General features: G+C 46.1%; 2 protein-coding genes and 1 non-coding gene across 3 annotated transcripts; 2 read left to right on the plus strand and 1 right to left on the minus strand.

Moving 5' to 3' along the window:
• The first annotated feature begins 2797 nt into the window (after positions 1 to 2797).
• On the plus strand, positions 2798 to 5870 carry LOC128628134 (uncharacterized). Its single transcript, XM_053670065.1, has 3 exons — positions 2798 to 2887; positions 4588 to 5149; positions 5763 to 5870. Exons 1-3 carry the CDS (start codon positions 2798 to 2800, stop codon positions 5774 to 5776), a joined length of 666 nt encoding a protein of 221 aa, XP_053526040.1. The 3' UTR covers positions 5777 to 5870.
• On the plus strand, positions 4503 to 15539 carry S100A10 (S100 calcium binding protein A10). The gene is made up of 3 exons (XM_037143687.2): positions 4503 to 4612; positions 11456 to 11598; positions 15128 to 15539. The coding sequence occupies exons 2-3, from the start codon at positions 11467 to 11469 to the stop codon at positions 15287 to 15289; spliced, it is 294 nt and encodes a 97-aa protein (XP_036999582.1). The 5' UTR covers positions 4503 to 4612; positions 11456 to 11466; the 3' UTR covers positions 15290 to 15539.
• Positions 14378 to 14517, minus strand: LOC119048134 (small nucleolar RNA SNORA7). The gene has a single exon (XR_005082269.2). It is a non-coding gene; the product is annotated as a small nucleolar RNA SNORA7 (small nucleolar RNA).
• Positions 15540 to 15817: the final 278 nt, after the last annotated feature.

Genomic DNA, 15817 nt, shown 5'->3' on the forward strand with positions numbered 1-15817 from the left:
TGTGGTGCGGGGCACGACGTGATGCACAGGACGAAACTAAGAAACCATTTGCATTTGCCAAGCCACCCTCCCACCCCAAGGCTCCCAGCCTCCCAGCCTCCCCGCAGAGCTCTGGCTCATGTCATGGTCCCTAGTCCAATAAGTTGTCACCAGGGAAGCAGAGCTAGCTCCACTGTGTGCATGTGGTTTACAAGGCCTAACTACTTTCTGGAGAAAGAACTGCCCGGGCGGGACCCCTTCTCCTAAAGAGAGATCCCACGTCAGGTACGTGGAGTTTTATAGACCTACCAGTACTGTTGTATATTGGTTTAATAAGATTTTAAATGCACTTGTTTATGACTTAGGTGAAGTTCATTTAATCTACTTGTTCGTGGCAAAGACCAAAAAAAGTTGATCTGATATAAGAATGAAGTAAGTCATGCCAGGATGTTATTCTTCTTCATCTGTTGTTGATAAGCAGTCTGCCGTCCAGCAGCTAAGGGGCCACACAAGGGGTTTATGATAAGAACACGTGGAGAAGCAACACTGGCAAGGGGACACTTACACTGTAAATACTGAGAGTTTGCGAGGACTATCTGAGATTTTCCCCACAACAGCCTATGAAAGAGAACAGCCCCTTCCACCCTACACCAACACTAGAGTCTTCATTCCCTAGCAACACGCTCTAGCAACTGGGACTTCTACTTTTGCCCTGGCAGGTTGGTCACCAACTGTCCCAAGTGCCTCTTCTCATAAGAAAATACACTTCATATTGCCTGGAAAAATAGTGTGATTAATGTGTCATTTGTTGGGAGATTTTTAGCTTTTTGTTTTAAGATTTTATTTATTTATTTTTAGAGAGAGGGGAAAGGAGGAAGAAAGAAAGGGAGAGGAACATCAACATGTGGTTGCCTCTTGTGCACCCCCTCCTGGGGACCTCCTAGGCCCACAACCTAGGCATGTGCCCTAACTGGGAATCAAACTGGTGACCCTCTGCTTCCCAGGGTGACGTTCAGTCCACTGAGCCACACCAGCCAGGGCTGGGGCTTTGGCTTATTAAGAGATATTATCCTGTATGCTACTGGCTTGTGAAATTATTATAATGCCCACAGCAAACCTATGCTAAATAAATTGCTGGCAGAGACAGAACTTTTGCTGACCATCTTCATCACTATCCTCAGCACGTAGCACAGTATGTTAGTTACCGAAGTCCCTTCCATCCTGTAGCATTGAAGCCACTAGGGCCTGGGGGTCTCTGGCTGGCAGCCTGGAGAAAACAGCAGAGAGGCCACAGTGTAGTTGAATCATTATTTGTTGAATGGGAAAAAATGAGAAGAATGAGTGAATAAATGAACATTCATTCTTTTGATAAATATTTAATGACACAAAAATAGTAAATATAAAGCATTACGGGACAAAATAGAATACATAATTTTATAATCAATGTGATCACAATTTAGGGATCACATCAAAAGCAGAAAAAATTAAATCCACTTATTTTTAACAATTTTCAGCATGTAAGCCCTTTACTAAGTAACTACCACCCAACCCACAAATGGGTTTAATAGCTGTTGTCACAATGGCTATTGTCTGCTACTTCAGGTGCATGCCTAAAAACTCTTCGAGGAAAATTGAATGTATACCGTGGGGGTACAGAAGGCTTTTGAGTCCTTTATTAATGTCAGGTAGGGTAGATAGCAAACCAAGGCAGGGAGGAGGAGGGATACATGTCCCACCCAGTGACTCAGCAGTCCTTGAAATTCTTTGCATCTTTTTCATAATCTGGGAAAGAAAGCCTTTGAGACTGTGCTTTCATCCGGAGGCCTGAAAGGCCAGAAATGGCCCATAGTGTCTAAAGGAAGAAGCCCATTGACACCTTTGGGTATTCACACCCTCTCCCCTCCTGGAAAGCTAGCACCACCTTTACTTGTTAGTCAATATGTAACTTCTTCACCCTCCTCTATCCTGCCAACTACTTAAGTCCTCAGAGGAAAGGATCTCTCTCTTGCTCTTGCCATTCCTGCCCTTGCCTTTCTTCTCAACCTCAGCAAGGCCCCTTGTCTTCCCTGAGACCCTATCACCAGTAAGCTCTGCTTGCCTGATAACAGACTCACTGATCTGTAATTCTTTACTGCATTGGAGAGAAAAACCAAGTTTCTGGGATTTTCTCCCAGGACATTCCTATTGGGTTGCACTCGGAACTTTTCATTTGTTGACCACTTTTTAAGTGAGCAAGTATTATGTTTGGTGAAAGGTGGCAGAGACAGCCTGGATCCATTGCTTCAACACAATTTTCTGAATTCCCTGTAGGGATCAAATTCAAGAATGCTTCCTGTGGTCATTTTGTTTTAAAAATCCCCCTAAATCCCAAAATTATGTAAATTTATATATTATATATGCATAAAAAGACTAGAAGGAAATACATGAAATTATTAATTTTTGGCTCATGCATTTACAAATAATTTTACTTTCTTTCTTACACATTGCTATACTATCCAAACTTATGATAAGAATGTAATCTTTTTTACAATCAGATTTAAAAGTCATGATAAGTGGTATTGTTATTTTTAAACCATCTATCAAATTTGCCTCCTCCAGGAATTGTTCTGTGACCACTCCAAAGGGATTTAGAGGCCCCTCCTCAACCTTTTCATAGTGTCCTATAGTGTTCTTTGCCATTCACTGAACTCGTGAACTTTAATTGTTAATCTGCCTTCCAATGATGGGGGAACTCAAGAGTTTAAAAATTTTAGTTCCAGTTATAGTTAATAGGCTTATTGATTAATGCATATAAGAAGCTGCTGTTCCAGGAACTGGAATGTATGACTGGACCCATCCTGACTCCAGGAGGCCCGCAAACAAGTCAACCTTTGTGTCCCAGGAGGACTGCAAGCAAGCGATCGGGATGGTGCCTGAGCCACTGTGCTCCAGGGAGAGAACATCCAGCTGACTGGGCCACAAAATGAACCGCTGGTCAGCAGATGACGGGCTGCTAGGAAAATTGCAGGACTGCAACTTTTAACTGATTAACATTTTCCCCTGAATTCCAACCCCCTTACCTACTTTTCCTAAGATGAGATGTTAAAATGGTTTTTAGGGTACATAACCCACCATCTTCTCAGATCACCAGCATCTGAATAAAGTGCCCATAAGAATTCAGCCCCTGTCTCCACCTAATGGTTTTGGTAGTGACAGGCAGCACAAACACCAACTTTTCTGGTTTCACCAGCAAGACTGGAAGCTCTCTAAGGGAGAGACTGACTCTTTCATCTCTGAATCCCCAAGGCCCAGCACACACACTAAGCATTCTGAAGGTCTGTGAATCAGATGAAGAAATCCAATAAGGAGCATGGGTGTTCTTATTCTAAATCCAGGTGTATCTTCCCTGGAACTCAAGAAATCCAGGACTTTCTCCACTCATGATTGTAGGCAGGGCCTGGAAGGAACTTGGAAACATACGGAAGATTTTGAAGCTTCCCAGAACAGTCAGCTGCAAGGCTGCAGGAGCCCAGCAGGAGTGAGAGCTGTAATCCAAGTGGGGCTTTCCTGGCAGGAGCCAAGGTTAGTCACATAGCAGCACTCAAGGATTCCCTGAGTCTGTTCATTCTTTTAGGATCACTCACGCCTCCCAGGACCTCCCTCGGGAACAAAGGAAAACCCAGGCCTTCAGACTGGGCCCTTTTCCACAAACAGCTGCTAGTAGTTTGCATTTAACCCTAAACCACAATTAAAATAAATGGAGTGATACTTATCCGCTAGGAAACACTTACGTTTTTCCTTTAAATTTCTGGAAGAAATTTCTCCTAAAGGGCATTGAGGACCCAACAGGCCAATTGCAGGACGAAAAGGAAGCTTTGAAAGGTAGGTTTTAACAGTGTCGACTACAACTGTAGCTGAACTATCGACCCAGTGGAGCCACACACACCAAGAGGAGTAAATCCCATTTAACAAAATCCTGTGGAACTGACGAACCCCACAGCACCCTCCCTACCACATAGCAACGGCGTGGGGGGGGGGGGGGTGGCGGCTAAACTCGACTTCTCTGCGAAAGGCCCACGGACCTGGGATGCAGGAGCTAAGACGCTAGGGAAGGACTTCTAGGGCCTAGTCGTTAGTACCCCACGTGCCCCTCCCTGCAGTGTCATCTAGAAAATAATTCCTAGACCTGTAAGTTACCCTAGAGCCGCTCACTTCTGGTTTGGGGCCAACGTGCCCCACCCATAGAACCGCTGGATTCTTTGATTTCCTCACTAACTCACTCTCTAAAACCAAACCCGAGAGGAAAGGCATGGCCAAGGGTGGGTATCTCCTTCAATGTTTACGAGCGTTCGTTTAGGATAAGAAGTTTACGATAATCAGGTCACTGGGAGCGCGTGGAGACCAGGAGTGAAGTCCCTCTGCACCCCCGGGGCGAGTAGGGTGTGAGCGCGCGCCCGGGGTGGGGTGGGGTGGGGTGGGGAGAGCAGGAAGAGGCGGGAGGAGAAGGGGTGGGGTGAGCCGAGGCGCGACACCCTCCCAGGCTCCTCCTGCCTCCCCCCCCACCCCCACCTACTAAGGCGCCCAGCAAGCTGCGCTCCGCTCACTGGCCGCTCGTCCCAGCCTGCCTAGCGATCCTGCCGCGCCTCGGGCCAAGGTGAGTTCCCCCGAACCGTTCTCAGCTTCCCCCTGCCCCGGGCCCAGAACCGGGGAAAGCCCCTTATCGGCTCCTCCCGCCCACCATCCAGTTTGCGGGGCGTCCCAGCACCGGGGCTTGGGGTATCCGTGCTCTGGCCACACCCAGCGGGCAAGCAGCGTCCTGGCGCGACCCCTCCCCCTTCCTCGCAGACCCGAGGAGGGGGCCCTTGTCCTTTATTACAGGACTTAGGGGTTGGTGCCCCGGGGTCTGATATCTCCTCCCTTAAAGTTTCTTTACTGACACTTGCCTACTTTTCGACTAGTCTCCCTTATTATGCGAACCCCCGCTTCTGGCCCCCTGCCCTGATGGCACGTTTCTTTGTGGGCTCCAGCTGCATGCTGACCTCCGTGCAGCTGTTCGTAGCCTCCTTCCAGCTGGATGGCCAGAGCAGGCTCGGTCAGGGGTCGGGGCTGAAGCCGGCCAGGGAGGGCTGGGCGTGTTGGCAGCTGGCTGATACCCTTCCTCACTCCTCAGTTCCTGGCCCAGATGCTTCAGGTTGGGTTTCCTGTTGTTTGTCTGCTAGACCAGAAGGTTCTTACTATTGAGGGAAGCAGGTCTATTTGATTTCTTTATAAAGCAGTTTTGCAGGGGGGAGGGGGGGGACTGTTATATTAAGTGATTTCTCTACTGAAAGGGTTCCCCTCTTGCTACGATAATTAAGCAAGTAAAACTGAAAAGAAATAGGGGGAGAGCAGGCTTGATGAAGGACCTTCTAACCCAGATAAGTCTGGCCCAGTGCAGTGAGACAGAGATGTGCTGGGTACCTCGCCACACTAGAACTTGGCCAAAGGAATGGCACTTCCTCCAGCCCTGAATACTGCACTCTCCTGCCTCAGCTGGGCTCCACCTATCTGAAACCAGGCCTCTGCTGTGGTGGCTGGGGGTGGCTGCCATGGATGCAGAGGGCTAGTGGCCAGGCCCTGCACAGCTTTGGCCAAGACTCTGGAACACATAAGCCCACCCACAGCCCTTCCCTCTGTGGGGAGCTGGGAGCATTCTGCAGGGTGTGGTTAGCAGAAAGGGGACTGGGATTCTTCTAGTGGAGGGCTGTGACTCAGCTGTGAGACCATGTGGGTGTGGCCCTGATGGTTCTGGCTATTCTCTGCAGGTGGTTTAGACTGATCACTCCCTGAAGGGGAAGGGGAACGGTGCCATCTTAGAAGGCATTTTCCAAGAGGAAGTGAGTCACCCTAGGACTGGCCGGCAATCTTAAAGGGAGAAGGTTTCTTTTTTTTTTTAAATTTATTTATTTTAATTGTTGTTCAAGTACAGTTTTCTGTCTTTTACTCCCATCCCAGCTCACTCTCCCAGTGCTCCCCACCTCCCTCCCATTTCTACCTCCCTTAGTTGTTGTCCATGTGTCCTTTATACTTGTTTCTGTAAACCCTTCCCCTTTTCCCCTGAAATTCCCTCCCCCTCCCCTCTGGTCACTGTCCGCCTGGTCTGTATTTCAGTGTCTTTGGTCATATTTTGCTTGCTTGCTTGTTTTGTTGTTTAGCTTCCTGTCAAAGGTGAGATCATATGGTATTTGGCTTTCACCGCCTGGCTTATTTCACTCGGCATGATGCTTTCTAGTTCCATCCATGCCGTTGCAAAGGGTAGGAGCTCCTTCTTTCTTTCTGCTGCACAGAATTCCATTGTGTAAACATACCATAGTTTTTTGATCCATTCATTTACTGACGGGCACCTAGGTTGCTTCTAACACTTGGCTATTGTAAATTGTGCAGCTGTGAACATTGGGGTGCACAGGTTTTTTTGGATTGGTATTTCAGAGTTCTTAGGCTATAATCCTACCAGTGAAATTGCTGGGTCAAAAGGCAGATCCATCGGAGAAGGTTTCTTGACTGAACTGTGGGTGAAGACAGCAATTAGACTGGCAAGGCCATCTTGAGACTACTGCTGGCTTATCTGCCTTAGGCCTGCTGGCAGGTTGCCTCAGCTTTGCTGGAAAGGTAGCTTTTCCTATTAAGAGGTTTGCAGTTGCTGCAGATACCTGCCCCTCAAGCCCCTGCAGCTTGACTTTGAACCTGCAGCAGTGGATTTGTATATCCTGTGCTTCAGGTGAGGCCAGGTTCTGGAAACACCCTGTTAGTGATCTTTGCTTCCAATGTATTTCAGCAAATTGCAAAAAATAATGTCAGGGGTTGGGGCAGGAATTAGTTCATATAACTCATTCGAAATTTCATCAGCCCTGCCCCCACAGATTCCTGCCCAAGTTCTGTTTAATCATCTCTTCTAAATGCTGTATACCTTCCTCGACAGCCCAGAGCTACCTCCATCACGGTACTTGATATACCATTTGGAGTTTATTTTAGTACCTCACATTTTATGAGGGTCCACTGGGCACAAAGGCCCCTGATTTCTAGGTGACGGATGCTCTTGCCCGGTGTTCCCTGCACACCGCATCAGGTGGGCCCTCTTCCTCCATGTCTGGCTTCCAGCCAGCCTCTCAAGCAGCAGCCCTCGTGAAGTCGGGCCTGGGCCTGGGCGGAGCATAGACTGGGTGTGTCTCTGCTTTCCCCTGACCGTTGCAAAACTGACCTTTTTAGACCACTACCCATGTGGTATGCCCCTGGCTACAGTCCAGTCTATTAAAGTTGGGGAAAACAGTGGAATCCTTTCAGGGTTATAATATATAAATCAGCACTCAGAGTGCTGGGAAAGCTGAACTGAAGGAAGTTTTAGGATTATTTCTGGGGACTCAACAATTTAGGAGTATCACATTAAAAGCAAAAAGAATAAATTGACTTATTTGTAACAATATTCAGCACTTCCTGGCCCTTCCCTAAATAACTACCACCGACCCCACCAGTGAACATAATAGCAGTTGTCATGATGGCTGTTGTCTGCCACTTCAGGCTGACGCCTGACCCTTCTTCAAGGAAGGGGAGATGTACACTGCAGGCTAGAGAAGTCTTCTGCATTTTTTCTTCCTATGGAATTGCACTTGGAACTTTCCCTTTGTTGCCCACTTTTTTTAGGTTTGGTGAAACGTGGGAGAGACAGCCTGGACCCAGATCCATTGCCTCAAGTCATTTTTTTTCTTAATTTCCTTTGGACATGAAGTTCAAGAATGCCTTCTGGGTTTAATTTTCAAAAAAAAAATTTTTTTTTTTCAAAATCTCTGAAGCAAAAGGAAGGAAACCTCAAACACATTTTAATAACAGATGTTTGTTTTTACTGACACCTTGCCATTATTTTCTGGGTGGGCTGTGAAAAACTACGGTATGGAGGAGCAAAGTAAATCAAACCTCTTGCCCTTTAGCAGAGCCCTTTTTGAAATTATGGCCTAGATCTGGGCGTGGGTCCAGAGCAAACATTTGGAATCGCTCCGGAGCAGGCACTTCTGTAAGGAGGCCTCCTGCTTCCCTGCTGCTCCTAGGAGGATCAAAATGGACATTATCGTCAGTTCCATTCTTACCGGATTCTTAAGCAGCTCTAATAGGACACGGCCGAACTACGGGAACCCTGCCCTAGGAGCCTGCGATCTGGTGGGAAAGACACAGACACAATACTGCGACACGTTATTAGACAGTACGCCACGACCTGGCGACCTCCCATAAGCAAGCACTGTGAGGTGTCGCTGATGCATGACCAAGACATGAAAAGGGTAGGACATATAAACATGTAACCACTGTGGCTGCATCTGTGGAGTCCAGAATTCTCTTCTGTAGAGAAAACTAGACAGAGAAAGACTATGGACTTCTGAGCCTCCACTCTTGAGACCTATTACTGAGGCAAACAGGAGATACACAGACATCAAAATATAATGATTTAATTAAACAGTGAGTAAACAGTGAGGTTACATCCTATCAAGCTCAGAGTGAGAGGGCCTGAGGTAGAAAGTGGGATGGACCAAAGCACACAAAGAAAGCGGGAAGAAACCACCGGAGTGAGAGGAGAAAGCAGTCACATCAGTGGTGACCAGACCTGTTTAGCAGACATATTTTCCCTCCACTTGAGGAATGTGCTTTCCTCTGGGCTCACTGTGCCATTCACAGGCAGCCCCTCTCTGGCCCCTCCCTGCTCCCCTGTCCGGCTGAGCTTGAGCTACCAGGTTTGCAGCCCAGCACACCTGCCAAGAAGCCTGTTTGAATCATTCATTCAGTCATTTAGAAAGCAAACATTTAGTTGTTTCTTGGCTAGAACAGAATAATTCAAAGCTCTTCCCAGGTAGAGAGACAGATGGGTGAACAAACACGTAAATGGATCGAGGGTTTCAGGTGCAGTAGGAGGTCGTCTGGGGCAGGCCCTCCAGTGAAAAGTGTACTCAAGCCAGAAGCTAGAGTCCCACCCTCATCCTGGTGTGGAGCATGTAGGCAGGGTAGGGGGACGGAAACTCCAGGTTCAAGTCCTTGAACTGCTTGCTGCTTTAGCAACCAACTGTCAGTGCTATGGTCAGCCCCGCCCAAGATGACAGGGCTGGCGGCACTGACTCAGTGGGGCAACTGCCACTCTTGGAGAAGAACTACATGATTCACCCACTACCAAGAGAACAGTATTAACCATAACATTTTCTCCTTTCCCCTTATCTTACTGTGAAACCAGTGCGCTGGCTCCTCCTTCAAAGCAGAGTTCACTGACTGAAGGCCTGGTCAGTGCCCTCTGGGGCCTGGGTTACTGAGGAGACAATGGGCATCTTATCTGGTTTTCAAAGCTATTTTTACCTTCCCAACCTAACATCTCATGGCTAGCCCCTGTTCTGCATTCTTACTGCAAATATAAGAGAAACAGAGTCAGTTGGCTGCTGTGTTCATACCCAGTTTGCTGAACAAAGCAGGAGGGGGAGGGAGGTCCAGCGGGGCAGGGATGTGGGGTCAGAGAGCAAAGCTCTGTTACTTCATGATGAACATGGACAAGGAGGGGCTGGGACTGGAGTGACCTGGGCGCTGACTAAGGGAAGGCTGGAGTCACTCTCTTGAAGATGATGTTCTGGGTGGCCAAACTTTTCCTCGACTTACAACCTGTTTTTCTTAGAAGTTCCGAAGTTAGTCTGGTTTCCTATCTGAGGCGTCCTTACTCTGACCTTGCAGAGCAGTTTCCTTCTGCCCTGCCCTGTGAAGAAAGTGAAACAGGCGTCCCACAGCCAGTTCCATTTTCTGGGAACTTTGGAAATCCGTCACAAAGTACTCTGCTGTTCTGAGAGCCTGAGCACAGGTATTTTTAAACCTCTGTGGAGACTGACTCCTTTCCTGAGTTATTTCAGGAAATAACTGGGGTGGGATCCCACACCCTTCTCCCACAGATGACACTCACTTGAATTCTCTCGAGTTGCTGGCCTTCCAGAACCAATGCAGGCAAGGCTGACTCCGTCTAAGCCAACTGCCGTCTGAACTCATATGGGAGATGGCCGTGAGCCAGACCTGACAGTTTGGGAAGAGAGAGGAAAGGCTGTGTTTGCATCCCCTGGAACTCATCTCACAGTGGACCCTGAACATTAATTTGCTGCTCTCTCCAGGAGAACTGCCTTCCAGATGAATCATGTCTGGTTCGGGTTTACAGCACTCTCCAGAGTAGCACATTCTTTGGCATGCTGGTTCCTGTACTCTTGTGGGCATTAAGGGGTAGAGTTTACTATTAAGCATAATTGCTCAATCCTCACACTTACCAACTCCACCGTCTCCTCTGTAAAAGATAGCACTGAGGGATCTGTTTTGAAAACGAACCTGTCAGCAGCAGAAACCAGACTGAAAGTGTATCTCAGGCTCCTGTTGGTACTCTCTAGCAGAGGAAGGTGCTGGCCTCTCCCTCCACCTGTGCTCAAAACCCATTCTTGTGTTTTGTTTGTGGTTGTTGTTTTAGAGAATGGTATATTATACTCTCCATTCAAGTTCATGTTTCCTATCCGGGAGTGATTTCAGGTGATGTTAGCCAAAGCTGCTCTAGTCTGGCTAAAGCATTCCTTCCATTTAAGCCAAAATCCACTGAATTGCTATCAAGTACTAAGCCCTGGGTTTTGATGAGGCCTACACCCCAGATTGTTATGTCTGAATATGCCGTGACATGTTTCCTTTCTTTTAAACTTCCTTATAGAAAGCTCTTGCTCTCCCACTACGCCTCAGACTTGACAGGAACTCTTCTGTCCTTGTGCAGTCCCAAATACATCAGGTTCCCAAAGGGGTTGGGATATACTGTCACTTCTTCTCAAGGAACTAGATAACAAGTCATGCGTAGCTTTCATTCAGGTAGGACAACTGCATTTTACTACCAAAGATGCAAGTAAATGTCTTTGTTGCCATCACTAACTCAGAGGTTTAGTAAACAATACATACCCAGCAAACAAAAATCTATCTGTAAGCAGATTTCTAAACCCTAGAGTTAGACTGAACCAGGTTAGCCAGTTATGCTTGGAGGCGGCAGTTTTCGTAGTCACCAGGCTTCATGGCGTGGGTGGTTGGTATTCCACCATATCTAAGAGGCCCATTTACCAGCGCCAAGAGAAATGACGAGACGCATGTTCTTTCAATAGGTGCTTTGTCTGTTAAAATGACAGATACTGATCTTGCTTTTCCAAATGATTACAGGTTTTATTTTTCACTAGGAGATTTATGTGGAATCAGTGGACAACGAGATAAATTCCTCATTCAGAGCATTGATTCCTCTAGTTCCTGTTTCCATCAGCAGGAGACCCAAAACTAGAGGCGAATGGATTCTTAGAGTCATTGAATTTTGTAGCTGGAAAGAATCAAATGCATGATCTAATTACCCTCCTTCCAGTTATTTTCAAAAGACTGGCAAAACATGTAGCTTAAAAGTTAATGTAAATTCCGTTTCTTTATATCCTTTAATATGTTTCAACAGACCTCACCAAAATGCCATCTCAAATGGAACACGCCATGGAGACGATGATGTTCACGTTTCACAAATTCGCTGGGGACAAAGGCTACCTAACAAAGGAGGACCTGAGAGTGCTCATGGAAAAGGAGTTCCCTGGATTTTTGGAAGTAAGTCTTGAAAGGCTCAGAAAGACTCGGATGTGAAATTCAGAGCTTCTAGGCCCTGGTTCCTTTCCCTTCTTTTCATCCCTTCCTTGTGGAGGTCGCTACTAGGAAGGTGCTTTCATTCGTTTATTAAACATTATTGAGTGTCTCCTGTTTGTAAGATACTACAGAGGAAACAGAAGGTAAAGAAGACACAGCCCCGCCCTCAAGGAGGTTAGAGTTGGGAGGTAAAATAAGACAACACCCAAATGACCATATTCCGAGGTGTGTGCTCGAAAGAGTCCATGGAGAATCATCTGTATCCATTGAGACTGAGTTGTGGGAAAGGCCTTTCACCAGAGGCAGCAACAAGACTGACCGCCTGGCAGCCCCTGGTTCGTCAGCCTGGCACTGGATGAGCCACATTCTGTTCACACTCACTTTTAGCCACTTGCATCTCCTTTCTTAAATCTTTCCAGATAAAGGCTTTTTTTAAAAAAAAATTGGTTCTGAAAAAATGGTATCAAAACACCTGTGGAATGAGAGCTGAACATCAGTCCAGAAATAATTTCATGTTTGCAAAAGCTTTGAGAACATAGGAGCACAGATAGAGTTTATACCTCAATGCTTGCCAAACTGAGGGATCATGCAGCCTGGAAGAGGACCCTGCCATCAGCTCAGATACATCAGCCAGGTCCTTATTTAGGCTGCAAGGCCCAGTTGTCCTTTTACATACTAGGCCTTCGGGAGATGGTTATTGTATTTCATTGAAGGTGAGGCATTGCTTGACAAAAGATCAGATGGAAATGCAAGTGTTAGTTTCCTTGCCTCAACTGGAGTCACTTGAAAGGACCGTTACTGTGCTAGGTGCAGAATTATGCATTAGCCTCTACAAGGTGAAGGAAGATGAAGGTAAAAGGCCGGGTCCTGCCTCTTGTCATCTGCTTGGGCAATAACACATTAATCAAGCCCCTGGCTCATGACTCAGTAAACACAGGGCTTTGTAGTACTGTATGATTTACATGTCAATGCCAGTTAAATACACAGAACTAAATAGCCTGACTAGTCTCTCAGAGCTGCAGTCACCACAGTGCTATCCCAGAATGAGTTAGAATATACTGTTACACTGCTTTTGTACAGTTCTCTGATATAGCCCCAGACCTGGAGTCAGTTAACACTGGGCAGGTTGCTTTAGATTGTGGGGCCTCCATTCCCTTCTCTGTAAAATGAGAAGACTGGATGTAATTACCTCCAAGGGCACTTTCGCTTTCTATGATTTTTCAAGGCAACCATAAAATGCAAAGACAAAATAAGTTAATTGTAAGTAAGCCTGCCCATGACAGAACAAAGGCATTCTCAGTACACTAAATACTGACTAGTCATGTTGTTGCATAAGTTAGAAGGCAGGGTGAATATCACATGAGATGCAGACCCCTCCTCCCTAAAGGCTTTGTGGTGGGAGCAACATAAGGGGCGGGTGCACAAAGTACTGAGCACAGCAGTGTAATTTATTCCCGGCATGGGGTCATAATTCCAGACACACCCACTCTTGCCGAGTTAACAGAGCGTTTTGTTTCCAAAGTTGACTCTGTCATCCAAATTTTACTCTCTCTGACCACAGCCAGGAAGCTGGGGGTGAGGTCAGAATTAACTGAAACCCACCAAAAGCAGAGGTAACTGCACAGAGCCAGTTTTAGTTGTTTGCTTGGGGTAGATGTTTGCATTCCTTGTGTAGGAAATTCGCCCACTTTACCTTAAGGGATTTTTTAGTGTGGTTTGTAGGCGTCCAGCACACCCGAGACACTGAGTGTCAGTGCCCTCTCGTGCGCACAATCAATGGAATCCATAAACACTTCACCAGAGCCCTTTCACACCTCCAGAAGGCCACGTTTCCCTCTCAGTGTGATGGGACACTTCTCACTATTGTCACTACAAAAAGGAGTGATCAAGCCAGTCAGCGTAGAAGCAAGATGAAAGGAAAAGCAAAAAGGATCTTGCCTCTCCACCTTGGATCCATGCATTCCTGGCAGGCAGTGAGAGTCACGGGGAGTTTATAGCTCCATCACACATATTCCTTTTGAAAGAATCCAGCAGAGAGTACGAGATGACGTGGATTTACCAGTTCATTAAGAATGGAAGCGATAATAGAGGCACTCTAATCCAACCTCCTCCATTCACAGTTGATACATGAAGGCTCACTAAGTGTGACTTACTCACTGTTACATGGCTCATATAAAATTAAGCCGCCCTAGCTTGCCCCGCCCATGCCAAGAAATGAAGGGAAATGAGGGCAATATACCTACACTATCCAAACCTAACACACCCATGACATCATTAGCCCCCCCTTTTTTTAATGGGCCCAGCACACTTCAGCTGCTCCACTCTGCTGGCCCTTGGTTGTTGTTTGTTTGTTTGTTTGTTTAAATAACGTTGTTGCAAGCATGGATAGAATTGGAAAGCATTATGCTGAGTGAAATAAGCCAGGCATTGAAAGCCAAATACCATATGATCTCACCTTTAACAGGAAGCTAAACAACAAAACAGACAAGCAAGCAAAATATAACCAAAGACACTCAAATAGAGAACAGGCGGACAATGACCAGAGGGGAGAGGGGAGGGAATTTCAGGGGAAAGGGGGCAGGATTTATAGGAACTAGTATGAAGGACACATGGACAACAACTATGGGGGGGTGGAAATGGGCGGGAGGTGGGGAGCACTGGGAGGGGTGGGCTGGGATGGGAGTAAAAGACAGAAAACTGTACTTGAACAACAATTAAATTTGAAAATAATAAAAATATATAACACTGTTGCAGAGAGTCTTCCAATCACCAGCTACAGAGCAAGTGGGGAGTGGAATGGGTACCCCTGCTAGGCTTGTTTTCCGTCCCGTCTCCAAAGCTGGCAGAATATTAGCCACTCTCCACATGCGATTCTGGGAGGTTATCATTAGCCCCTCTTTTAAAACCCACAGGTCAGTGATCTGAAACTTAACTCTAAATAATCTTGTAAAATCTTTTTCTAAGAATTTCACATTTATAGGATTTGACTATCAGAAATAAAAGCTTGTTAAGAGAATATAAGTTTAAACTACAAAACTAGGAGTTCTAAGTAGTTCTTAAGCAGAATCTTTTGATTTTGAAAGTTGCAGGAGGAGTTGAGCTGGAAACTGAGCAGGTCAGAAGGCCATGTTGGTTCCATCGGCAAGAGCAGTGGATTGAGAATTAGAAGGTGTGGGTGTACCTTCTCCGGCACAGAGTAGGCCATTTCTAAGGTCCCTATAATTATGTGAAAAAAATGCCATGGAAACCTCTTTCCTAGTTTAAAATAAGTATCAATTTACTAAAATGCTCCCTCAAGGCAACAAAATTCATTTAGATAACCTCCAAAGATTACTTATGACCTAAAATAAGAAATCAGATAATTAAAAGTTTATATAAATATAAACATATATATATATAAACATATATATATATGGTTGTCACCAGTACAAATCAACAAAGCTAGTCATTGCCACCACTTACTGACATTTCTTGCCTTTGTACTTTTTTTCAGAATCAAAAAGACCCTCTGGCCGTAGACAAAATCATGAAAGACCTGGACCAGTGCCGAGATGGCCGAGTGGGCTTCCAGAGCTTCTTCTCGCTAATCGCTGGGCTCACCATCGCATGCAATGACTATTTTGTAGTACACATGAAGCAGAAGGGAAAGAAGTAGGCAGCTGAGCAGCTGCTTCCTCCCTGATAAAGAGCTCTCCCAGTGGGTCGCTTACGGAATCTCTGCCCCACAGCTTCCCCCGTATGAGGATTTCATGAGCAGATTGGGACCCTTAGAAAGTATACAAATAAAATCCCACCCCCATTTGACAAGAGAAAGAAAAGCCAATTTAAGCCAGATGAGCTTTTGATTTTTATATTGCTTGCATCCTCTTGCCCTCAATAAACAAATTTCTTTTTTTAGTTCATAATTTGAGACAGAACGTTTGTTACTTCTTCAGAAATGCTTGTTCCCTGCTTCATTTCAAACAACACAGGACCAACAAAATTGGAGAGCACTTTTCACCCAGGCTTGGAGTCTGACTTCTCTAAGTGATCTGCCCTTACAGTTATGTCTAGTCAAAGGTCCAGTACTCCAAGGATGAAGAGAAGGCACTGGGGAATATATTCTAATTTTATAGTTACTGAGCATAGTCTTGCCCAGTTAAATCAGTGCTTTCCCAACCAGCGCTTTAAATGCCTGAGTTGT

The sequence above is a fragment of the Artibeus jamaicensis genome, unplaced genomic scaffold (genome assembly GCF_021234435.1).
Source record: "Artibeus jamaicensis isolate MK-2021 breed Jamaican fruit bat unplaced genomic scaffold, CSHL_Jam_final contig_1715, whole genome shotgun sequence".
Lineage (NCBI taxonomy): Eukaryota > Metazoa > Chordata > Mammalia > Chiroptera > Phyllostomidae > Artibeus > Artibeus jamaicensis.

Coding starts and splice junctions, on each gene's coding strand:
- S100A10 (XM_037143687.2), top strand. CDS start 11,467: ATGCCATCTCAAATGGAACACGCCATGGAGACGATGATGTTCACGTTT. Junction 11,599..15,127: donor AGTTCCCTGGATTTTTGGAA/GTAAGTCTTGAA, acceptor ACTTTTTTTCAG/AATCAAAAAGACCCTCTGGC.
- LOC128628134 (XM_053670065.1), top strand. CDS start 2,798: ATGTATGACTGGACCCATCCTGACTCCAGGAGGCCCGCAAACAAGTCA. Junction 2,888..4,587: donor GCAAGCAAGCGATCGGGATG/GTGCCTGAGCCA, acceptor CAGCCTGCCTAG/CGATCCTGCCGCGCCTCGGG.